General features: G+C 41.8%; 1 protein-coding gene across 3 annotated transcripts in view; it reads right to left on the bottom strand.

Moving 5' to 3' along the window:
* Positions 1–4,067: 4,067 nt before the first annotated feature.
* The window catches only part of bcl11ba (BCL11 transcription factor B a), a 52,748-nt gene continuing 30,169 nt past the window's right edge, over positions 4,068–26,646 (bottom strand). The window contains exons 2-3 of one of the 3 annotated variants that reach the window (XM_072457142.1): positions 24,913–25,041; positions 4,068–8,848 (exon numbers count right to left, since the gene is read on the bottom strand). In XM_072457142.1, the coding sequence (XP_072313243.1) occupies positions 6,846–8,848; positions 24,913–25,041 (2,132 nt within the window). In that variant the 3' untranslated portion in view covers positions 4,068–6,845. Of the gene's footprint in view, positions 8,849–24,912; positions 25,044–26,646 lie in introns of those variants that run through there. The other 2 variants (XM_072457144.1, XM_072457143.1) reach the window with 2 other exon arrangements.

Consider the following 26,646-nt stretch of genomic DNA (forward strand, 5'->3'; position numbering starts at 1 on the left):
TCCCTCTTCCCTCTCTCCCTCCCTCTCTCCCCCTCTCTCTCGGTGCAGTGTGAGGAGTCGGGAGAGCCGCGGGGGGGATTTTGTCAGGCAGAATAGCGGTGTTGATCTCGCTGGCTTAAGACCCTACTGTACCTGTCAACAGTGTGGCTTTGGCGCTTGACGACCTGCGGCTTAAGTCATTTGAAGTTTTTTTTTTCCCCCTCCTTTATTTAATGAGGAGGGAGGGATGACGGGGGAGAGGCGGGGGGAGGTGGGGCGAGGTGGTGTCGGAGGTGCGTTGACAGCCAGTCGCACGGTTTTGAAATAATTCCATACCTCGGAATAAGCAGAGGTGGCAACTTAATCCTGCCCCGACGACTCCGGCTCTTTAAGGCGGAGGGGGTCGACTCGGGGGCCAGAGATACGAGGGCCCAAAATATCATACGTGTGGAAATATGTGACAGGAAATAATACATTAAAAAAAGACCTTTTGTTTAAGATAGAGTTACATCAACTTTCATTCCTTAACATTAAACTGGTTTGTGTTACAATACGTTTCTTGTGTACACGGACCTGGTTTAGGGGGACATCCTGACCTGGCCAGCGATCCACGACCTTTTTCCTCTCAAGGACGGGGTTATTTTTGTTTCAGGGAGCTGTTGACGAGGGTAACAACGGTGTACAATGTGTACAAACCCTTCTATAACTTCTAAAATATCGTATTACTTATGTTTGCTGTTTATTAGATACATTTGCTGTATATTTTCATGGTAAAACACATGAATATAGTGACTTTGCAACAGACTCTGAAACATAAATGATAATACATCTGCCTCTGAGGTGCGGTAGTAGATGGCCCGTGGTAAAAATAAAAGAATGAAATAAAAATAAAAAGTAGATGGCCCGTGGTCTGGTTTAGGGCCCCGGGCCGGTGGTTGGGGACCCCCGGGTTAGAGCAACGTGTGTGAAAACCCGAACCTCACGACGAAATCCAGTTTGTGGCTCGATTGAGTCCCGGCCTCTCTGAACGATTTGTGTCGAGAAAATGACGATGATTTCTGATTCCATCATTTATGAATCGCATTGTTTTGTTCTTTTTCCCCATTAACCTCACGCTGACCATCCCCGCCCCGTTAGCCACGTGTGATGCAAACGTCCCGAGCATGTGAAACAGGACTCATCATAAGTGTAAAGTCTGATGTTGTTGCGTTATTGTCCTGGCGCTGCCTCTGTCCGGCACAGATCCCTCCTTTCCAAACGTATCCCGTGTGATATTCTAATCTGCTTTCTTTAACTTCCTCGCTCCCTCTTCGTCTCCTTCTCTCCTTCCTTCCTTCTTACTTGCTTGCGTCTCATTACTTTGCTCTCACTCTCTTTCTCTTTGGCTGGGATAATCCCCCCTGTAGGGGACTTCAAAGTGCAGGCCGGCCAGGGAAAAGCCTTAATTACCCATTTGCCTTGAAACTCAAGCCAAATCACAACTGGCCCCAGTCCGTGCGCCGCTGCTCTCCTCTCCTGCCTCCCTCAGACTAATTGTGAGTCCGATCAGCCCCCCCGACAACCCCCCTCGCACGTCCCCTGCCACTGCTGAGGAGACCAGCGATAGAATTAAATGAAAATAAGGCAACGGGAATATGGGAGACGGGGAGATAGTGACCTTAAAACTCCAAAAACTAGCAGTGAAAATGAGTTGCGGTTTCTTTGCGTTTAACAGTTCTGCGTGAAATATTTGATACAGAAAAATGCTTCAGGAGCGCGTGGATTCGTGGATTTCCTGTTCGGAGGTGCCATTTTGAGTCATCTCCACGCTTAAAAACTGAATATTTAGCATGGTTTTGCTAATTGACACAGAGCTAACTGACGTCACGAACAGTGTTTCATGGGCAGAAGCACGAAAAAGCTCAAAATCACCTGAAAAACGTAATTAATACTTAGCGCGGAACTATTAACGTGCGTGCGGAAAGTTTCAGACGCTTACACGGCCACGTTTAAGCTAACGTCGCTAGCTGAAACTAAGAACAGATTACCGTAAGCGCAACTCACACTTTTAAAATGCGTCTGGACTTGAATATAATGTAATAATGACGCCGTCGTATAAATGTGATGAGTAAATAAAGTAAATATTGGGACTGTTCTGATATTTGAGCTGTTTACGCGTGTTTTCATTTGTTTACGTCGGCGTTACCATCCAACATGGCCGCCGACGTCGCACGAGCATGAAGCGATTGCAGAGATGAAGATGGCGAGGTAGTTTTACGATCTTACCTCACAGCGAGAAGGTCCCCGGATCGACGTCCAAACCGCACGATGTCTTTCTGAGCGCAGTTTGCATGTTCTGCCTCTTCCTTGGCCGTCCTGAATTGCCCCGGCGGCAGTGAAGGACGGCAGAGGCGCTCCGCAAGTAAAATACACCTTATACTTATACTGCGATTTTATTTCTACCACGTCTTTCAGAGTTGGCGAGTACAAAAACGTGTTGTGTGAAAGTACATCAACGGGGGTCATCTGTCGAGATACTTTACTATAATAAATACATATCTATACTGGTGTTGGAGACTTTAATGACTTTACGTTGTGTTCAGAATACTATATATAAAAAAGCTGACCTGGCTGATCCGCTCAGAAGAGTCCATAATGTCGTAAATATATCCATTCATATAAATTAGACTGATTGATGGCAAATGATTCTTTGAACAAATGTATTTTCAGCAGTCTGAAGTTGACCCTGTACTTTAATGGATATTCAACAATAATGGAAATATGGTGATTAACGTTAGCTCGTATAAGTGTCCATGTTTTTATTATACTTTGACCCTAAAATTTAAGGTCAAAGTATAATAAAATATGGACACTGTGTGTGCGATGTCACATTTTTATTTCATGTTCATCCAAACAAAAGACACTAATTTAGATTGTGAGGTGATCTATTTAAAATGGATGTATTCATTTAACATTATTTATCTATCTATTTATGCAGTGTGTGTGTGTGTGTGTGTGTGTGTGTGTGTGTGTGTGTGGTCCATGTATTATTTCATCTTTCACATATTAAAACTGTAATAAATTAATTAATTAAATTTTAATTAATTTAAAATGTTAAATAATCAATGATCAATTTGTAAGTGAGTAAATATCACTGATTAGCCATTGTCATGAACTACATTATATTTAACAATGTGAGTATTTTTTTGCCATTAGTACACACATTGGAAATCACTAATAACTAAATAAGATCATAATAGTAATGTAATACATGTGTAATAATAATGTGTGACTTTTTAAAACAAATCCTTCTATGAAACTTTTAATGATTTTAAAGCACTGGTCAAGGTCGACCCACAATGCACTTGTTTTATATAAATCCATCTCATATTGTAGTATTTATAAATGTATTGGTTAATTTTAGTGAATGTTTTATTTGTGTTTTAGTATCCTATGTTTGTTGTTTTTCTCATTGGGTTTTCCCTGTGTAAATAATTAAAATGACTGAATTTATGGCATAAGTCGTAACATTTTTGCCAATAATTAATTCATCAAAAATAAATGATGAATTAATTAGATGAATAGAAAATATACAAAAATATACACCATAATTTTAAGGTGCTATTGTTGATGCATATAAGCCAAAAGCATTTATGTTAATGTAATTCTCTTAAATGTAATAGTAAATAAAAGGCCTGTTGTAGCTGAGTCTACAGAGCTTCAGCTCCGTTTAGCCCCGACTTATTGGCTCTGGTTCGGGTCGAGCTCCGGGTTCAGTCCCAAAATGTGGTGAACGTGCGTCCGAGTGAATCGTGTGAATTTGGAATAAAAGATAAACCTGCAATATTGTGTAATATCTCAATGGCACTCGCCGATATCGAGCGAGAAGGATGACTCGCAAATCAAACAAAACGCTGTACGTCTTTGTTTACCCGAGGTTCAGCTGCAGCAGTCTGTCGTTCCATTGTGTGGTGTCTGCGAGTGTGTGTGTGTATTCTGTGTGTGTGTGTGTGTGTGTGTGTGTGTTCTGTGTTTGTGTGTATTCTCTGTGTGTGTGTGTGTTCTGTGCGTGTGCGTGTGCGAAATCAAGAACACAGGCGACAAACGGAGAATTGTAACAGCTTGTATTTGTGCTCTGTTCTCATGCCGAGAAAATTCAACGGGGGAGGCAAAAAATGTGCCCAAACTGACATGGAGGTCACAAGGTCAAAACAATAACCAAAAAAATTAAAATTAAAAATCAACTTAAAATAGTCCCGCCGTACACCCCGCCCACCCACAATCCACACAGGAGTCACTGTCAGTGCCAGTTTAAGAAATCACAAGGAACTCAAAAAGGAAAATCAAAACAGCATAGAGTCTTGAAAAATAAAGATAAAACTATGTACAAACCAATAAGAGCGGTAAACAAAACAGCATCGTACGTGTTTGTGGATGTGAGGCCGCGCACCGCAGCCTCGGTATGCCCTTCTGTACAATGAGACTAATTACAACAGTAGAAATTGGTACGCCGTTCCCCCCGTCCCGCCGCCCGCTGAACGGAGAAAACGGCGCGGCGGTCGAGCAGCTCTCTCGAAACGGGGGGGGGACGTACACAGCCCACGAGTGAAACCCAATCCAAAAATCAAAGACAAGGTATAAAGTCTACACCAGGAGCCACGTCATTCCAGCAGAAGAAAACTATAGATACAAGTGGAGATTTGGTGTTGTTTCTTTTTCTTTTCTTTTCTTTTTTTTTTTTTGGCCCCAGCCCATCACCAAATCCAAGTTTGTTACAGCTCAGTCATTTTTTAAGTCATTTATTTTTATTTCATTACACCCAAGGCAGAATCAAAGTTACTAAAACTTAAGACTTTTACAGTTACAGTGACAAAAACAGTTTAAGAGACCCACAATTTAAGTTGGACTGCAAAATGAAAAGTAAAAAAAAACAACCTTTTTTCTATTTTTGTAAAATGCCCAGGCATTCTCCAATATTACAAATACTGGTATACTTTTACAGTAAACAAGAAAAATGTAATATATATTCATATATATATTTATATTTATACTAAACCCCTTCACCAAATAAAAAGGAGGAAAAACAATTGTACACATCGCCACTATGGCATTCAGAGAAACTTTAGAAGCAAACCTGAAAAATATACTTTAAAACACACATACACGCAAATATTATTTTACCCTTGTACTTGTCAATACTGTAAACGTATTTAGACGGAGTGCACTAAGTCATTCTTTTGAAGTTTTGCGTTTCCTGATTTGTGTCCAGTCATTTCTTGGAGTTTGGCATGGCTCTGAGTCACTGTGTCACTGAGGGGCCGACGCTCGGGACAAATTGGATAAATCTCTATAAATAGGTTTGCGCCTTTCATATATATGTACATACGCATACATACATACATACACGCAGACACGCCCACGTTGTGCTGGGTGCTTCCGACCTAAACCGCGCCCCCGTGTCGATCCAATAGTCTCCTCAAAATGCCAGATTCAGGGTTTCAATTTGACAGCATTTCTTTTTTAATCATTCAATTTCATTCTTAGAAAAGTCTGAGATAATAAATAGGAAGATCAATATTCAAGGCACACTCATGTCAAATCGAATAGCAGTACAAAAACCAAATAAATCCTTTGAACTTTTATAGTGCCGGCGGTGGAAAGCCAAGCCTAACAACCGAGGGCACTTTGGCGTCCCGTGATCCCAGCTCGGACGTCCAGTGCCTGTGTGTGTGTGTGTGCTAAAGTGCAGCGCTGTTATGAGGGGCCTCTCTGCGAAAGTCCAACTGAAAGTGCTGCACGGGGGGGGCCTCGGGGGGCGGGGCCAAAATGACACTGAGAAAATTAAGAAATGAAGCAAAGCAAACGGCGAGTGTCTTAAGCACACGTGTCCCACAGCCAAATGTTGACCAGATTCAGCGTTTTGAACACGCCACATGTCAGAATAGACTACGAATGTTGGAAATAAGTTGATTTATAGCAACCAAAATGTGTATAGACTGAGGTTAAAGAATTGAAGGAACGCACGATGCACTTTTGACGTTGTTTTCTATAGGAAGGAACTGAAAGGGAGATTTGAGTCCTCTAATGACGAGCTCACCCTGAGATGTCCCTGCTCTGCTCGGATCATGCATAAACGCGTGTCATGGCTTCATGTCGAGTTTGCTCCTCTCTAAAGTCTTATGGCTTCATGTGATGCGGATGAGATGGTAAACTAAAGTGTGGAGTGTAGCGTCGGGCGGTAGCAGCTGCCTTCACTTCAGTGGACTGGAGACGTTCTCAGGATCAGAGGCGCTCGCGACTGGGACTGATGAGATTTACTGTCATAATGACACTCAGTGCTACATTTCCAATTCTATTGTTGTCTTTTAGAGTCAGTTCATGCTACGATGCCAAAGGATTGTTGTCCGCGTCTTCACACAAAATATACTACTCTAGCATTCTCAGTTAAAACGCACTTTCAAATCCAAGATTGAATTCAGCTTCTCTTCAACAAATCACACATTTAGCTTAATATACATTTCCTACAAGCAGCGGCCAAATGAAATTTGTCATCTTAAAAAAAAACTCTCAGGATATTGTGGGTATTTTAAAAAGCAAACTCAAGGTAAAATAATACAAATAAAAAGTACCTGCACATGCCAGAGTACAAAATCCAATAAATACAGAAATTATTGCACAGTTAAAGGCTCCACAAATGTTTGAACTCAACTGACTGATTGTTTAAAAGAAACGCCACATGAGGCAGTTTAGACAGCTTCAGTTGTGTTCAATGTTTTCACGTTTTTCTCAGTTGGCAGTTTCTTAGGCAAAAACACAAAATGAAACTACATTTTCACAAAAAGAGTATCCAGCTACCCCTTTGTAAGTCTGTAAAGTCCGAGAGCGGCTCAGACTCGCTCTGTCTGCTCAATTTTGACCTCGTTGGTCATCAAATGTTCTCCGTGCCACTTCTTCATGTGTTTCTCCAGCGTGCTGTAGACGCTGAAGGGCATCTGGCAGATGTCACAGCGATACACCTCTTTTCCGAGCTGGCCATGCGTCTTCATGTGGCGCGTGAGTTTGGAGCTCTGTGCGCATGCGTAGTTACACAGCTCACACTTGTACGGCCGCTCGCCCGTGTGGCTGCGCCGGTGCACCGTCAGGTTACTACAGTTTTTGAACACCTTGCCACAATACTCGCAGGTGTCACTCCTCTTACTGTCCTTGGAGCTGGGGCGCCCCGGGCCCCCCAGGTGAGGGGTGCTGCCCCCGCTGGCCGTCCCGCTGCGGCCCGACAGGCCCCCGTCCAGCAGGTCTCCTGGAGGAGTAGAGAAGCGCAGGCTGCCGTTCTCAGACGAGTGCTCTGAGGACGTGGCAAAGGGCGATTGTCTGGAGTCAGTGAAGCCTAGAAAAGGGTCTTTGATGAAGTGTCGAGAGGCCGCGTAGCCCACCAGCCACTGGGAGTACACATTCTCTGACGGGATGTGGGGCGCAGGGGGGATGTCCAAGTCCTTCTCGATCTTTATTCTTTTATTGGAGGAGATGGACAGGCTGGGGCTGGTGATGGGGGTGGGTTTGCGAGGGAACAGGCCTGAGAAAGAGTCACCAGAACCACAGTTCCGGCCATTTATTGTGGTCCTCTCCTCGGGCTGGTGGTGGTGGTGGTGATGGTCCAACTCAGCCACTGAGTCCTCGTCTCTAATGTCCCGCTGGCTGTCGGAGTTCCTCTTGGAGAAGGGCATCCTTTTACGATTGTCAACTATTAGGTTATTGTAGGGTTGTATGGAGTTGAGGCCTCCCGCCTCCACCATCTTCTCCAGAGCGAGGGCGTTCTTCTCGTCTGAGGACGCTTTGGGGCCGTTCTCTCGGTTCCTGAAAAAGTCAGCATCGATGCTGAAATTGGACTCAGGTCGACTCTCATTCTCCAGCTCCTCTTCCTCCTCCTCCTCCTCCTCCTCCTCATTGCCCTCGCCCTGAAAGTCCCCGTCGCGGTTCTTCATCCCCTCCCCTGTCACGTCACTGGTCCCGGGCTCGGGGGAGCTTGTGGTGGACAGCCCATCGTCGGAGCGGCCCGTCAGAGAGCCCGCCTTGTGCATGTGTGTCTTCATGTGGCGCTTGAGCTTGGAGGCCTGGGAGCAGGCGTGGTCGCACAGCTGGCACTTGTATGGTTTTTCTCCTGTATGGCTCCGTCGGTGAACGACCAGGTTACTCTGGAACTTAAAGGTCTTACCGCAGAATTCACAGGACTTGACCTTGTTCTGTGTCTGAGGAGGCGTGGTGCTATTGGGGGGCATGGGCGGAAGAGGAGGGGTGCTCAGAAAGGGCGACTTGGGGCCGGGCTGAAAGGGGTTTGGGTTGAGCAGTCGGTGCATAGGATTGGCCCGGCTGGGGGACAAAGGGGGCGTCGTGTTGTTGTTATTCCCTGCTAACTCTCGGAGTCGTCTGGAGAAGTCCATGGACTGGGACTCCATGGTCATGGGCGTGAGGCGCATCACCCGCTCGAAGGCACTGGGGTGCTGTGAGATGAGCCCCATCTCCTCTGCGCTGAGGCGCTCCAGCCGGTGGGGGTCCAGGTGGTGCCGGGGTGGCGGGCTGACGAAGGGGGGCGTGTTGGGGAGCCGGTTCTCTCCAAACCCCGGCGGAGGCTCTCTCAGGAGGGGCCCTGCCATTCGGAGAAGGTGGAAGGGGTTGTTGTCGCCCAGGAAGTTGGTGAGGGGGGACTGCGGGATGGCTTCGTTGGGCATGGGGGGGGGCATGGTGATGCGAGGCGTGAGGGCCGCGCTGGAGGGGTTGGACTCCAGGTAGATCCGGATGCCGTGGGTGTTCTGAGCATGCTGCAGCAGGAACCAGGCGCTCGGGAACGGCTGCTTACAACTGGTGCAGATGTAACTGGAGGGCTCGTCCCTGCCGCCTGCGACACACAAAGAACAAACACATTTATAGATACACACTTTCACTTCAGATACAAATTATTTGCATTTCACAGCGCCGCGTATTTGTGCAAAGTGTAAAGTGTTCTCGGGCGAAAGGGAGACGTGATATGCCGTGCGGCCTCATCACGTTGTCACAAACTGCTCCGCACTTATCACACTTTTGACAGGTGCATTTGCCGCGGCGCTCGCACCCGATTGGCCCTCGGCGCGGCCACGTTTTAAGAGGCGCTTCATCTCTGGCGCGGCGCTCGGGGGAGTTCTCTAAAAGTGCTGAATCTCCGCGCGGTCGAGAGGTGCGTATCGTCATCTGGGTTTGTGTTTTCGCGGAGAGTACACAATGTCAGAGTGTGAGCGGAACTTGCTAATGTAACCAGAACACGTCTGACGGAGATGTACGCATTATGGACAGCACGCCCAGATCCTCCTATACGACACTTTACATTATGGAAATGTTCTGGAATGATTGTGTATTTGCGTTTAGGCTGGAGAAATCCTGCTCTTAAATGACAGGTTTTTATGATTTTCTCATTTTTACTTTATTTGGTGTATTTGTACCTGTTGTAAATATTAATTGTAGTTTTACATCAATCGAGCAGGTATTTGTGGAGAAAGATCTGTAGAAAATTACAGGAAGTGACATCACACTATGGATACTCATTCCAGTCAAAGTTTATGCAGAATTTACACAAAGAAACCACTTTTTTGACTCTCTGTGATGTCACTTCCTGTCATTCAACGAAATAAAGTTGCTCTCATAGATTTTATTTGTAAAATTAAAATAAAATTGACATTATTTTTTGCCCAATTTCCTAGTGTGATGTCATCAATTACAAACAGGAAGTGAAATTATAAACCTAAAAAATGAGCAATTCTGGAATAAAAGTTGTATCATTTTAAGCAACCTTTTAAATAAATACAACTTAATAGCATTTTAGTTCAATGACCTGTCAGAGGCATTTTAAAATAAAATAAACATCAAAACATCAATATAACGATCCTTGTAACAATTTATTCCATCTATAATTTTCGCCAAATCCATTGATAATCACGACAGTGTGTGTGCATCGTTAGAATTATTGAGCTGTTCCGTGAACCTTTACGGTTTAAAATAAATTAAAAAAATTCATACAATTATTCAAAAACAAACAAACAACACCACGCACCACTTTCTTGCAAAACCGCGATGACCTCATTGCAACGGCTAACACCCGACGGTCAATAATTAACGCTCTAATTAAAAGGCAGGTTATAAAACATTAACATACATTTATTACGCCGCGACGGTTTAAAACAAACAAATGAATGATGAATGAACGTCTTAGGATTTCCAAATATCCAGCGTCCAAAAGAAACGCTGCAATGAAATATGAAATAAAACTCGCACAGGAAGTAGGGAAATAGGTGAAGCGTGTTGTCTGTGTGGTTTTTTTTTTTCTTCTTTTTATTAATTGAATTTGTGAGCACGCCGAGGAGAAGGAGCGCGAGGCCGACCAGCTGTTCTCCTCCGAAGCCTTTTGACATAATTATAGTGGACGGCACATTCACACACTCAACAGAACAGACCCTTCTCGCTCTGCTTTGTCTGCACCTTTTGCCTCGCTCTCCTCCTTCGCTCCCTCCTTCGCTCCCTCCCTCCCTTTCTGTTCCAACCCTCTCTCTCTCTCTCTGTGTGTGTTCTTTCGTTGACATCGAGCTGCGACGATTACCGTATTTTTCGCACTATAATTCGCACCTTTTTTCGTGGTTTTGGCCGGGGTGCGATTTATACTTATATTTTTACTTGTATACTTATACTCCGGAGCGACTTATATGTGATATTATTTGTTATTTTCACACTTGCAACTGCATTTCATACTCCAGTGCGACTTATACATATTTTTTTCTTCTTTATTATGCATTTTTGGGCTGGTGAGACTTATACTCCAGTGCGACTTATATGTGATATTATTTGTTATTTTCACACTTGCAACCGCATTTCATACTCCAGTGCGACTTATATATGTTTTTTTTCTTCTCTATTATGCATTTTTTGGCTGGTGAGACTGATACTCCGGTGCGACTTATAGTCCGGAAAATACGGAACAATCCCTGACCACTGTATATCCACGATTAAAATTACCTGGACTGTGCTGTATTTATGCTCTAAAACGCAAGATGTTTAATAACAGACAAAACTGAATTATTGGCACAAAATGGCAAATAAAAAAGAAACAATTTGTGATTTTCATAAATACCGTATTTTCCGGACTATAAGTCACACTTGAGTATAAGTTGCACAAGCTAAAAAATGTATAATAGAGAAGAAAAAACATATATAAGTCACACTGAAGTATAGGTATATAAGTATACATAAGTCGCACCCCGGCCAACTATGAAAAAAGGTGCGACTTATAGTCTGGAAAATACGGTAATACACTTTGTTTGTAATTATTATCCATGTTGGAGCCATTAGTCTGCATGTTTTTTACCTTTATCCAGTTAAAAATGGGTCAAAAAATATATAAATATGCGATAGGATTAATCGTGTGACAAGTCGTTTAATTAAAAAAAAAAAAAAATAATAATAATAATAATCGGCGACTGCTAAAATGCTCGTTAGTTGCAGTTTCCTTTACGAATTCAGAAAAAAAACAGCTGAGAAACGGCAATTTTAACAACTGAAAGCAACGGCTAAACAGCAGATTGTGCGAAAAATAAAAATAAATAAAGACGATGTCCGCGATGAAACGAATAGGTCTGTTTTTTGTTGTGTTTTCTTTCTTTTTTTGGTGCAAGTGCAGTGTAAGAGTGTGTTTGGGGCTCCCGGGGGATGGGGGAGTCCAACGCAGATGGCAAATAAAGTATGCAGCCCGGGGCCAGAGCACATTATGCTAATTCTAATGTCAGCTGTACTTTAATATACGGCTCTATTTAATCACCCCATTATTTCCTATTTCCATATGAAAAAACAGCACCGCCGAGAGTGCGAGGGGAGAGGAAGAGAGGGGAAGAGAGGAAGAGAGAGGGGAAGAGAGAGGAAGAGAGGGGAAGAGGGGAAGAGAGAGGAAGAGAGGGGTAGAGAGGGGAAGAGAGGAAGAGAGAGGGGAAGAGAGAGGGGAAGAGAGAGGAAGAGAGAGGGGAAGAGAGAGGAAGAGAGAGGGGAAGAGAGAGGAAGAGAGGGGAAGAGGGGAAGAGAGGAAGAGAGAGGGGAAGAGAGAGGAAGAGAGAGGGGAAGAGAGAGGAAGAGAGGGGAAGAGGGGAAGAGAGAGGGGAAGAGAGGAAGAGAGAGGGGAAGAGAGAGGAAGAGAGAGGAAGAGAGCGGGGTAGAGAGGGGAAGAGAGGAAGAGAGGGGAAGAGAGGGGAAGAGGAAGAGAGAGGGGAAGAGAGGGGTAGAGAGGAAGAGAGGGGAACCGAGTAAGAGAGAGGGGAAGAGAGGGGAAGAGAGGGGAAGAGAGAGGGAGAGAGAGGGGAAGATAGACGAAGATAGACGAAGAGAGGAAGAGAGAGGGGAAGGAGAGGGGAAGAGAGAGGGAGAGAAGGAAAGAGAGGGAAGGGGAAGTCATGGTAAGGGAGGAAGTGTGGAAAAAGGTGGGAAAGAAAGAGAGAGAAAGAGAGAAAGAAATGGGGTAAGAGAAGGAAAAAAAGAGTACCGTATTTTCCAGACTAAAAAATGCATAATAGAGAAGAAAAAAACATATATAAGTCGCACTGGAGTAAAAGTATATAAGTATAAATATAAGTATAAGTCGCACCCCGGGTAAAACTATGAAAATGTGCGAAAATACGGTAATACAGAGTTAGAAAAGCAAGAGAGAAAAAGCAAGAAGGAGTAAAGAAGGAAGAGAGAGAGAAATGGGGGAAGAGAAAGATAGAAGGCAATCGTGGGTGAGGAAGAGTAGAAGAGGTGGAAAAGAAAGAGAGACAGAGAGAGAGAGAGAGAGAGAGAGAGAGAGAGAGAGAGAGAGAGAGAGAGAGAGAGAGAGAGAGAGAGAGAGAGAAGAAAGAAAGAAAGAAGAGACAATGATAGAAAAAAAAGAGTATAGAGTTAGAAAAGCAAGAGAGAGAGAGAAAGAGAGAACAGGTAGAAAAGAACAAGAGAGAAAAGAAATTGGGTAAGAGAAAGAGATTGAGTGAGAAGAGAGAGGTGGAGGGAAGAAGAAGAAGAAGGAGAAGGAGAAGGAGAAGAAGAAGAAGAAGAAGAAGAAGAAGAAGAAGGAGAAGAAGAAGAAGAAGAAGAAGAAGAAGAAGAAGAAGAAGAAGAAGAAGAAGAAGAAGAAGAAGAAGAAGAAGAAGAAGAAGAAGAAGAAGAAGAAGAAGAAGAAGAAGAAGAAGAAGAAGAAGAAGAAGAAGAAGAAGAAGAAGAAGAAGAAGAAGAAGAAGAAGAAGAAGAAGAAGAAGAAGAAGAAGAAGAAGAAGAAGAAGAAGAAGAAGAAGAAGAAGAAGAAGAAGAAGAAGAAGAAGAAGAAGAAGAAGAAGAAGAAGAAGAAGAAGAAGAAGAAGAAGAAGAAGAAGAAGAAGAAGAAGAAGAAGGGAGAGTGTGTTGGAGGCCAAAGGGAGCGTCGCTTTATTTAGTGTTTGGACTGAAGTAGGACATACATTATTTGGGAGTATTATTTTGAAGTGTGTGTCTGGATGCCGCACGCCCACGAGGAAAGAGAGAGAGAGAGAGAGAGAGAGAGAGGAAGAGAGTCTGGGCCTGAGTTATGGCCTCCTGCGAGCGAGTGTTTACAGTAAGAGAGTGCGCGGAGGTTAAACTGGTTCCCCGCGCACTCCTGACGTGTCGCACTCTCTTAGACAAACACCAGAGGCAGCGTTGCACCGGCGGCTGTAACGCTGTCACTCCAACGCTGTAAATTACACCGACACGCCATGACATGCCGCCTTTTTCTCTCCGTATTCTTCGACGTTCTGGATTTTTCTTCTTTTTTTGCACGCGTGATGACGTTAAATGCTTTAAACGCTGCTAAATGCGTTCTGTTAGATTTGAGTGAGATGAAACGTGGACATTTCGGTTTTTTCACTGTATTAATTTTCTAAACATGTGATAATTATGTCGGGTTTTTCATTCCGTATTCTTCACCGTTCTGGAGATTCTAGATTCTAGTTCTAGATTTTAGTGAGCTGAAACGTGGACATTTCTGTTTTGTTTTTTTAGTTTTTTTTTGTTATTTTCTTATTGCGAAAAAAACTAAAAAAAACAGAACAATCAAAACTTGTGTGTGAATAAAGAAACCATAACAATAACAACAAAAACAAGGTCAGAAAAAAAAGAGACATTTCTGGGTTTTCAATGAATAATTTTCTAAACACGTGGTAATGTGTCACGTTTTTCTTTCCGTATTCTTCAACGTTCTGGATTTTTCTTCTTTTTTTGCACGCTGCTTTTTTGCAAGCTGAAACGTGGACATTTCTGTTTTTTTAGGGTATTTTTAGTTTTTTTAAACTTATTTTCTTATTGCGAAAAAAACAAAAAAAAAACAGAACAATCAAAACTTGTGTGTGAATAAAGAAACCATAACAATAACAACAAAAACGAGGTCAGAAAAAATAAAAAAGAGAATTTTTTTTTTGCACGCTCGATGACGTTAAGTGCTTTAAACGCTGCTAAATGCGTTATATTAGATTTGAGTGAGATGAAACGTGGACATTTCTGGATTTTTGATGTATTCATTTTCTAAACATGTATAACTACACCTAGATTGTACAGGATTTGTCCAGATTTAGCAATTCCAATGTGTTTTCAGTCTAATCACGCTCGGTTTTGTGTAAATGTTTGACTAGTTTTCTAGGTTCAATTCCGGCTTTTTTACTTTTCTCTCCTCTTATGTCCTATTGTACTTATTGTCCTATTGTACTTATTAATCAAATATGTGTGGAATTTTTTGACCATTGAAAAAAAGAAAAATTCCTTCAGCGTTTAACTATTATAACAAGAAATTGTATGCAAGTGTATCAAAAAAATAAGAAGAATTGAAAAAAATGTGAATGTACTGCCACGCTTTTATGTAAGCGCGCTCCAACTGACATATGCAATACGTCCACTACACAAAAGAATGTATAAAGCTCTAAAGCCGCTATTGTACGGTTTATGACACGAGGTCAGTGTAAAACATAATATAAAGTCATTTGACACTGAACAAACGTACAATCGGCAAAGAAATACAGCAAAAAATGGGATTAAAATTACACGTCTGAATCACTTGAATTTAGTGTTATAGTTTTATGAATAGACGTTAGGATAAAAGAGTTTGTCGAGTTCACTAAAACCTGATTGTTCTCCGATTTCTGGACATTTAAGATGATTTAAATGACACAAAATCGGATGTTTGTGATCAGAAGCGCCGTAATGAGGAGTAAATGGCTGTTTAATTCTGATAAATCTCCCAAAACTCAGATAATAATCAGGCTGAGTTACAACAGCCACTGATAAAAGAAGATTTTAGGAATTTGTCAGACAATTTCTTAAGATAATATCATCCGTTTCCATCCATTTGTTTTATAACCTATATATAAACATCTGGTCGGCTGCATATAATAGGACAATACAGTCACTTAATGTAAAAAATATGAGCTCCGACATTTTAGTGGGAAATTCTAATGAAAATGACACATAAATGATAAAGAAATATAATAACTGCTTGTGATTGAAGTTAAGGATGCTCTGCAGACAGTTTTAGACCATTTTGGAACTGTGTACTTGGGCCTAAACTCTCCTGCCGTGGACACAGTGAATGGATCGCTTTAGAATGTACTTTTGCCAGCGTGGAAAAAGGCCATAAACATCACACAAACATCACCAACGATAATAACAGGAGTTGGAAAAGATAACATTCAAACTTAATTTGGAAAAGGACAAATTTGACCAATTTACAGTGAATATGCCGTGATTTTTTTTTTTTTATCTGTTGAGGTGTTGTTTGATGTCTACTTGTGTTTTTAGTTTTTTTGTTTTTTGCTCTCTGGTCGTGCTGTGTTCTGTTGTATTCTTTGTTTTATGTTTATTCATTTCCTTTAAAAATGAAAAAAATGAAATATTAAAAACGAAAAAAAGATGAATAAATATCATAACTAAGGAAACACATCAACAATATTATAATCTATGTCACTTTTCTTGCCTGGAATGTTCCACAGTCTGGTTTTTAACGCCTCTAGCTTCCCTTTTATTCCTTTACCAGCGTTTTTATTGCTGAAAAATGCTTTTTTGTTTTTGTTTTTTTTTGTACTCAAAAAACTTTATTGATCCAAAATGGAAACTGCTTCCTCAAGATATTATAACGCAAAAAAACGATTAAAAAGCAATAAAAACGTGTCGTATTTACAAAAACAAACAGAATCTGAACAAAGTGCACCACGTGGAACCAAATCCAGAAGCAAAAGACGAGACTTGTCCTTCAAATTCAACCTTTTTCTTCCAATTACTCGGTTTGGTTTTGACTTTTGCGCCGTTTGGGTGGGAAAAACTACCAGGCAAAACAACAACAACATTTCCATGGAGACAAAAAAGGCGCCTCCACCTAAAAAACACACGGTGCACCTTTAATAAGAAACGAGCTCTTAATCTGAATTGCTTTTCAGTCTGTGGCCCTCTATCAGTAGCAGTGTGGTTTTGGCCCTCTGCTGCTGTTGTCTTTGGCTTCGTCTCCCGCTCTCGCTCTCGTTTTTTTTTTCCTTTTCTTCTCCACACACAGAAGTGGACTCGAGTAGACGCCGCAGAGGCACAACCTGCTCGGGCCAAAGAAAGTGCGTGTGTGCAGCGGAGTGAAGCGCTTTTTTAACAACCGCTGGATTCTGGAGATGTGCACAAACAAGCAAAGAATGTTTGAGAGGAAAATGTGCGACGGTTTAAAGGGCCCAGGACAGGTTTCTACGATTTTCTAATTTTGATTTTATTTTGTGGATTTATACCTGTTGTACGTGTAAATTATAGTTTTACACCAATCGAATAAGTATTTGTGGAGAAAAGTTGAAAAATGTTTAGAAAAATGACAGGAAGTGACATAATTCCATTCAAAGTTTTCATAATTCACACAAAGAAACAAATTTTGACTCTCTAAACATTAATTCAACAATATAAAGTGGCTCAGATATTTTTATTTGTCAAATAAAACTATTGTGACATTAGATGAGTTTTTCCCCAGTGTTTATGAGTAATTTCCTAGTGTCATCAATTACAAACAGGAAGTGAAATTATAAACCTTAAAATTTTTTTGTGAAATTCAAAATATATTTATCTGAACTGCATTTCAGTTCAATGAGTCATCCGACCTGCACTTTAACTTTTTATGCTTGTTTTACTCATTTGAGAGGAAATAAAGCTGCAAAATATGACGCAATCGAATCGAAATTGCAGCTAACAGTGGCGGAAAGTGGCAAAGTGCAAAAGTAAAAGTACCTAAGTAACAGAATATGTGTACTTTACTCACACATCTACGTTTTAGAGCAGGTCGCAGTACTATATACTCTGCTACGGTTGTTTTGAGTTTCTTTCTGCATATTTTAGACCTGCTAACATTGGTTTATTTGGATGTATTTCATCACATTTTTGGAGACGTTTGGCCTACATTTTAGGGCTTTGAGCAAACAAAATTAGGCTTTATATATATATAAATTAGGCTGAGCACCAATAATCAGGACAATTCTATATCAAGATCACAATTTCATGCTTTAATAGTACTTTTACTTTTCCCTTTTACAGTAAAATATCAAAGGTTTATACAATACTTCTACTTGAGCCGATTTTTTAAACATGTGATAGTTTTTTTTGCGCCTGGACCTGTACTTTTACTGCAGTTTAAGTTGGCGACAATGATCAAATGATGTCTTTTTATCGAAAAGTCAAGTTGCTAATGTAGTTTAGTCGTCAACATACTGAAGTACATGCTGTTCTTCGATTACTTTGTCAGTATTTGCCTTCTTTCAAACCGCATAAGTACCAATACTGTGCGTTAACTAAGCTCTGTGTTAGCAATATAGTGTATATTTCTTAATCATATCGAGGAAAGCTAGCCCGCATTTCTCCCCCCAAATTACAAAACAAATTGAGTGAATCCCGTCGTATCAATGCCGTTCTGTCGTATCGGTTCACGCGAAAATAAACCGGCAGACGATTACAAAAAAACGAGAAACTCTGCCTCTCCCGTCTCCTCTTCCTGGTCGGGTTTCACACCATCTAAAACTCATTATGGACCGATTCCAGTTTTCACTATGATTCAATTTGCCATAATTACTGTGGCGCTGGCTAATAAAAAAGGAAAGGGGAGCGGGAGCGGCTAGCGATCGGTGCTAAGGTCAACTGGCAGTTAGCGGCGTTCGTTTTTCCTCTCGGCGTATTCATCTGGGGCAGCTAATGGCCCAATTTCCCCCCCGCCCCCCTTTCCATCCACGATAAATATTGCTGGAATTACAGGTTAAATAGCTAAATTAAATCACGGCGATTACGTTTATGGGAGGGAGACGGACGACCGGGGAGGAGGCTATGCTAGCAGATCTTTACAATTACACGGGCTCCGCCAATTGACGCAAATGACGCGATTAATGTGGCGAGTGTCACTGGATTATTGTGTGTAAAAAAAAAAAGGAAAAGATGGTTTTCGCGGTGGCTAAAGGGGCGGGGAAGGCGATGAGGAAGCAGAGTGTGTCTGCAGGTGATTGTGGCTTTTATTCGATCAGACAGAGTAGAAAGTACTAGGAAATGTGTACCGTATTTTTCGGACTATAAGTCGCACCGGAGTATAAGTCGCACCAGCTAAAAAATGCATAATAGAGAAGAAAAAACATATATAAGTCGCACGGGAGTATGAAATGCGGTTGCAAGTGTGAAAATAACAAATAATATCACATAAAAGTCGCTCCCCATATATAAGTATAAGTCAAACTATGAAAAAACTTATAGTCTGGAAAATACGGTAATTGATCGTACTTTTCACACACCAGTAAGGGTTTATTGCTTGTATTTACTTTATGAATGATTATTTTGCTTTTTTATAACATTTTATTTGAAGGTAATTCCTACTTTTGTTGGGTATATTTGTATCCAATAACAGCCAAGTAACAAATATACAAAATCTAAAGGCATATTTGCAAATACGATAAGTAATTTTTCTGTCAGCCTTAAATATTGCTTAATTTGTGCTTAGTTACGGTAGTTACTGGAGCGGTTTTGGGGTGTTGGAGGAAAAGGCCAATACGGTTGCCAGATTCATCCTAATAAATATTTGTTGTTGTTGTTGTTGTGTTGCTTTTAATGGCGGTTGGCAGTCAACTGAAAAGGCGCATTTACCGCCACCTGCTGTAGTTGTACGTCTTCAAAGTATATGTTTTACACTATAGCCTAAAAAACTGAAAGAAAAATAAAAGGAGAGCGAAAAAGAGAGAAGTCTCACGTTCAGTTTCCATAAAACAAATTAGTCAGGAACCAAACAGTATCATAATTAATCATATAAACTAAAGAAAAATTGAAAAAATACAAGCCATCCTCCTGTTCACACGTCGTAAAGTTAAACCTGTGGAATCTTTGGACTGTGTTGTATGTCATTTTAATTTATTCATGTACATTTCCCCGTGGTTTTTACCTTCATTTCCTCATTCTCTTTGTGTTCCTGTTGTGTTTATCGCTGTATGTTTACTCTGCACACTGATCGCTTTTCACACGCAATAAACACTATTATAGTTTCTCAAAATGTTTGTCAGATTCTCCCAAATGTTTCCCGGATCTTTCAGTCCAAAATATCCAGAGATGGGGTCGAATTAAGGCCTCAAGTGAACTTATGGAGCCAAAATACAACAACGACTGGACCTGCTTCAGTCCACAACGTGACAAACAGGTTCCATTTGTCAACAGACACTGTGTTCAAGACGGAACAACGGGACATCAGGACAGGACAACGGGACAACAGGACAATGGGACAGCAGGACAACAGGACAACGGGACAACAGGACAGGACAACGGGACAACAGGACAGGACAACGGGACAACAGGACAATGGGACAGCAGGACAACAGGACAACGGGACAACAGGACAGGACAACGGGACAACAGGACAACAGGACAAGAGGACAGGACAACGGGACAGGACAACAGGACAAAAGGACAACAGGACAGGACAACGGGACAACAGGACAACAGGACAACGGGACAGCGGGACAACAGGACAACAGAACAACAGGACAACGGGACAATGGGACAACAGGACAGGACAGCAGGACAACAGGACAGGACAACGGGACAACAGGACAACAGGACAGGACAACAGGACAACAGGACAGGACAACGGGACAACAGGACAACAGGACAACAGGACAGTGGGACAACGGGACAACAGGACAACGGGACAACGGGACAACAGGACAGGACAACGGGACAACAGGACAGGACAACGGGACAACAGGACAATGGGACAGCAGGACAACAGGACAACGGGACAACAGGACAGGACAACGGGACAACAGGACAACAGGACAAGAGGACAGGACAACGGGACAGGACAACAGGACAAAAGGACAACAGGACAGGACAACGGGACAACAGGACAACAGGACAACGGGACAGCGGGCCTCCACTCAGCACCGGGGAATACTGGGACCTTTTTAGATATGAGGTAGTTCCCCTGTCCATAGAAAAGGGGGAACATGGGTACCGGGGAATATAGGTACGCACCCGGGTCATTCCCCAGTGCCTAGAAACAGGTACGGTAACCTAACAACCATATAGCACCTAGCAAGCATATTTATATTGTAAGCAAGGCCCAAAATCCATGGTAAATTATTGTTAAAACTGTCAGAAAATAGATTAAATGTCGCTTATTCATGACGTAAACAAGTTTTAGCTACTGTCCACTACTGTCCGCTACTGTGTGCTACTGTCCGCTAATGTCCACTACTGTCTGCAAATGTCTGCTACTGTCTGCTAATGTCCACTACTGTCCGCTACTGTGTGCTACTGTCCGCTAATGTCCACTACTGTCTGCAAATGTCTGCTACTGTCTGCTAATGTCCACTACTGTCTGCTACTGTGTGCTACTGTCCGCTAATGTCTACTACTGTCCGCTTATGTCCACTACTGTTTGCTACTGTCCGCTACTGTCTGCTACTGTGTGCTAATGTCCGCTACTGTCTGCTAATGTCTGCTACTGTCTGCTAATGTCTGTTACTGTCTGCTAATGTCTGCTACTGTGTGCTACTGTGTGCTAATGTCTGCTACTGTGTGCTACTGTGTGCTAATGTCTGCTACTGCCCGCTAATGTCCGCTACTGTCTGCTACTGTCCGCTAATGTCCGCTACTGTCTGCTAATTACTGCTAATGTTTGCTACTGTCCGCTTATGTCTGCTAATGTTTGCTACTGTCCGCCACTGTCTGCTACTGTGTGCTACTGTGTGCTACTGTGTGCTAATGTCTGCTACTGTGTGCTACTGTGTGCTAATGTCTGCTACTGTGTGCTACTGTGTGCTAATGTCTGCTACTGTCCGCTAATGTCCGCTACTGTCTGCTACTGTCCGTTAATGTCCGCTACTGTCTGCTAATTACTGCTAATGTTTGCTACTGTCCGCTTATGTCTGCTAATGTTTGCTACTGTCCGCCACTGTCTGCTACTGTGTGCTACTGTGTGCTACTGTGTGCTAATGTCTGCTACTGTGTGCTACTGTGTGCTAATGTCTGCTACTGTGTGCTACTGTGTGCTAATGTCTGCTACTGTCCGCTAATGTCCGCTACTGTCTGCTACTGTCCGTTAATGTCCGCTACTGTCTGCTAATTACTGCTAATGTTTGCTACTGTCCGCTTATGTCTGCTAATGTTTGCTACTGTCCGCCACTGTCTGCTACTGTGTGCTACTGTGTGCTACTGTGTGCTAATGTCTGCTACTGTGTGCTACTGTCGGCTAATGTCTGCGGCCTCAGACACGATCCTTTTCACTCCGCACATGTTTTTCCTGGCCAAAGCTCCGCGCTCTGCTTTAAAAAACAGTCCTGTAACAACACGCCGCTCTGTTTTCCTTCACGTCGACAGCGAAAAAGAGCATCTATTTCCTCTCTCTCCGTCTCGTTGTAATTAGATGATTTCGAAACGCAGACCTCATTTGGCGCTTGCATTATTGTTATTATAATTTATTTTTTATTTTTTTTAAGTCGTCTCTTCACTTTTCAATGAAGTGGTTTCGGAGTGCAAGAGGTTTCGGCGTCATCTAACGAGCCTGTGTAAATTGGCCTTAATAGCTCGCGAGTAAATTCACTGCAGCAGGACCACACAGAGGCACGCTTTAATTGAATCACTGTACGGAAATGAAAATCCAGCACGTCTTTTTTTCAAACGGACAGGCAGGAGACTAGAGAGAGATAAAGAGAGGGTAAAACTATAAATATTAATATCTGGCGTGTGTGAAAAACAGAAGCCGTGGCACTGTTTATGTGTTTAAAGTTGAAAAAGCCTTTATTTGACTGGGATCAATCACTATTTTAACACTTTTTAAAGCTGCAATTTGATCATTTTGAATCACTGCTTGAAATGAGCTGCTAATAAAGTCATAAAATTGACTTTCTTAGCTCAAAACAGTTGTATTTAGCTTAATTAAAGAATACAATAAAATAGATCTGTGGAGTAAATGTAAGGAAGTTAAAGCTGCACAAAGTAGTCTCTTTTTAATGCCAGGATATAAACTACTACTACTCATTTTATTGATATAGTCAAAAGAAAACAATTATGTAAAGTATGTGCTGATTAAAAGCACTTATTATAAACACTAAGGCATTTACAAGGCTTTAGTGGTAGTAATAGTTTACAAAGTGTCATATTAATGCTCTTACACATATTTGCACAGGGTTATATGCTTCTGTTAATGACATATTGACATTTAAAAGGAATTACAAACCGTTTAAAAGCCGTGCATTGGCAAATAACTAGTGTTTTATAGTGCTGTATACAGTTTACTGAGGGAGCTTATGTTGAAGCGTTAAGATGGAAATAAAATAAAACTTTAAATACACCGGACGCCTTTCTAAACTGAAATAAAACCGTGCGGCAATGCTTGGAAGAAGGCTCACGCGTGGTACCGTATTACACAACAATGCCAACGTTGTACGCACTAATAATAGATCAGGACACTATGAGCTGGGCATGAGTCTGACGGAAAAACAGTAGCAGTACAATGTAATTCTCCGGTTCTATACACACACACACACACACACACACACACGTCTGTTTAACTCTCTAATTTTAATTTGCGATCCTGCGAACAGGTAAGAAGACGTATCGCGTTACTGTACTGACTCGCGGGTTATGGGTAATTATGACCAATATGTTACGGGAGTCAATGCTGTGTCGTGTTCCTGTGTGTTTTGTAATTACAGACCGGCGTTAGCATTTGCGGGCGCGCTTTGTAGCATTTTTTGGGTGAGGGGCCCGGCCACGCTTTTGGCTAGAACGTTGCTTGACGCAGCTTTAAACTTGCCGATCTCCGTGGAGACGAGTTGGTGACAGTGCTCGGTCAAGTTACAGGTCAGAAGTCTCATTTATAAAACGTACTAAACTTACTAAAAAAAGGTCCATACAAACTTTTTCAAACTTGCTAATGTCTTTGGATCAACTTTGGTGTTTTTGGACCATTTTTGACTAATTTCTGTCTTTTTATAGATCACAAACTTAACGTAAAAACTTGTACGCAACATTTTTGTACGTACGCATGCTTTATAAATGAGATCTGCGGAGACAAGCCCACTCTTAGTAAGAATGCGTGTTTTTCTTTGTATGTTTTGGTTGTAGTAGAATAAATGCAAGCCCGAAGCGTTAAAAGCCATACTGCGGAACATTAGAAAAGTTGCATGGTTCACTTTTAATGTACACACGGGGTTGTTTTTAAAGAGTGAAAACTGCAGGAACAATCAGCAATATCCTGTTTTCCTCAAGAGAATATACTTAGACTTATATTATATTATATTACCTATATGTGCAATTACTGTCGTGATCACATGCAATGGTATTTATGTATTTATTTATTTTTATCTTTATTATTTTTTCCCCTCCATCCCTTGTTGGGAAATGGGAGGTTTTGTCTATGGGAGTTTTTGTTTATAAGAGTTCTTCTACTGAGAGTGTTTTTCAGACTTCCTATAAGTGATCTGTTCTTTTCCTCTGTATCTTCATGCGTTGCAACCATGAAATTTCCCCTTGTGGGACAATAAAGGAATATCTTATCTTATCTTATCTTATTATCATCATATTCTGGGCCTAAAAATAAAAAAATGCTTAAGAACAAATTATTATTATTATTATTATTTTTTTTTAAATCCGCCGACATTATTGAGTGTGAAACAGCTTCAGTTTCCTAATATGTTTTAAATTAATCTCGAAGCTCAGACAAAGTCCCTTTTTCTGCCGTTTGTGTCAGTTTGTCACACTTAACAATCCCATTGAAACTTAACGGGAATTTGACCTGTATTAAACCTGTGTAACATGTGTAGGCTAAATATGGAAAAGTTACATAGTGAACCTTTAAGTTGCAGAGGATGAAATATGATGAAGTTCTACTGAAGCGTATCATCGTGCTATTTCCCTATTGAATTGTTCATTTAGAAAAGAGCGTCTTTACAGCGCATAGAGTGCAATATTATCGTTTATCGCACGTCGCCGTTGACAGCTTTATACAGGTAAACGTCGCCGCCGCTCGTTTTCACTGCCTCTCCGCCGATAGCTTGTCCCTTTCCGACACTCTTCCTTGGAACGCTTCCAAGCCGAGCCGCTCCTTTTCATCGCAGCGTGTGTTGAACTTTAGCATTAGCGCGCCATCTTCTCCGCGCGCTAACGTGCCAACAAAGGATTAGCGCTGCGCCAGGTAGTGTGTTTACCCGACGAGACGCGGAGCTAGCGGTGGGATTTCTGACACGTCATCATCTAACACGGGGGTTTAGCTGCTGATCATTAGCTAAATTAAGAGTTAGCGCGGGAAATACAGTGCGGGTCGACAGCAAAGAAGCAAAATGATGTAAAAACAAAGCAAGACAAAGAAAAAGGGAAGCAATGTGGTCCAAAACAGTTATTGTGTGTGCCCCTGTTAACAAATTAGGAGGGGATTACCAGAGGAGGGTGCCAGAGCATACCGGCTAATCCCAAACAGGGGCCCGGACCACTGGGGAGTGCGAGAGGGGTGAGGTGGTGGTGGTTTGGAGAAGAAGGGGGCTCGTCCTGTCAGCGGTCCGCCTAATCCTAGATATAAACACACAAGAGAGCACCTGGGTATACAGAGGGACAGTGGTCATGCATGCTGTGTGAAGGGGAGGGTGAGCGAGGACACAGAGGGGACAACATAAACGGGTTCTGCTGCGTTTTTGTCATGAAATAGCACAGGATTGTTAAACTGGCTGTTACTAGTTTCGAGATAAATGATTACAGATAATTGCGCCTTCTCAAATAGTGGTAAATTTAACTTTTCCCTCACAAAAAATGACTTGCAGATCAGGTTCGGAGTCAGAATTGCTTTTACTCGTCCCTGAGGCTAAACTATTTGTGTTACAGTCATGAAGCCGATCAGCAGAAAAATTAATAGGTTTATCAAAAACATCAAGACGCAAAGAAACTAGTGTTAAATATCTGTATCGCAATAATAATTTTAAAAAACAGTTGAATCTGAATCTTGTGATGAGATAAACCCTCAAAGTGAGAGAGAGAATGAATGTTATAATAATGCTGATTCATGATTCACATTTGACTTTAAACATAAAGTACAAACACAACATAGTAACAATACTTTTGTGGCTCGTGTGTATTTATCGTGTCTACGTTTACACTTCGAAGGCACTTTAGCGAATGTTTATGCAGTGAATGAATACCTTCGGTGAATTGTTAGCGACAGTAACAATCGTTCATTTTAATGTAACGCGTGTTTTTTAACCTTACAATTGTTTGCATTTGTTTTATTTTTCAAGTCTGCATAAAGTATTATCGTGTATCTTTATATTTTCTGTAACAACACGTCAAAATGTGACAGAAGTTATACAAAAACACAAAATCGGGTGATCGAAAAGTATAAAAATGTACACTACACTTCATAATTACACACGTTTTTCGGTCCAAAAATGTCAAAAATCTCGACAAAAAATTAAGCGCGTAAGAAACACTCAGAAAAAGCCACTTTAAAAAATTTTTTGAGCAAAAATCCTGCCACGAATCATCAGCTGATACAATGTTATTTTAAAGATTTGAAAGAAATTTGCAAAATTCGAGCAATCGGAACATTTGGCAAAGTCGTGAGGTGGAAAGGTGGTATTTTCCAGCGGCAGAAAGCGTGATGAGGCTTCCCCGCTCTCTCTCTCTCTCTCCTTTTCTCTCTCCGTCCCCCTCTTTCCCTTCGCTTTCATCTCCCCCTCTCCCGTCATCGACATGTTGTCAGGTGAAGGCTTGGCTCGGCCTCTGTAGCCACAATAGAAAGACCGTGCCATGATTCCAACGCTTTTTCTTTTTCGGTTTTTTGGATCTCTCCCCTTCTCTTTCCTCCTCACGTCTCCCCGTCGCCTCACCCGTCCAAACCCTCTCTCTCTCTCTCTTTCTCTCTTCCCTTCGTATAAATCTTCGTCCAAATCGAGCGCTGCCAAGAGGGAGTCTCCTGGAACTCGAGCGCGAAAAAACAACACAAAAAAAACCCAGAAGATGTACCTTTTTCTATTGGAATAAGACGTGTTACAGCAGACAAGAGCAGCTGCCTGGCAAAATATCTTTCTTTCCCTTTATTATATTATGTTTGTTTCACGTTTAGCACGATATTCTGAGGTTCAAAGGTTCAAATTGAGATTGGAGACGGGTAAAACGTGGTCA

The sequence above is a fragment of the Eucyclogobius newberryi genome, unplaced genomic scaffold (genome assembly GCF_026437365.1).
Source record: "Eucyclogobius newberryi isolate DKJ021-1_F unplaced genomic scaffold, fEucNew1.0.hap1 SCAF_21, whole genome shotgun sequence".
Taxonomy (NCBI): Eukaryota; Metazoa; Chordata; class Actinopteri; order Gobiiformes; family Gobiidae; genus Eucyclogobius; species Eucyclogobius newberryi.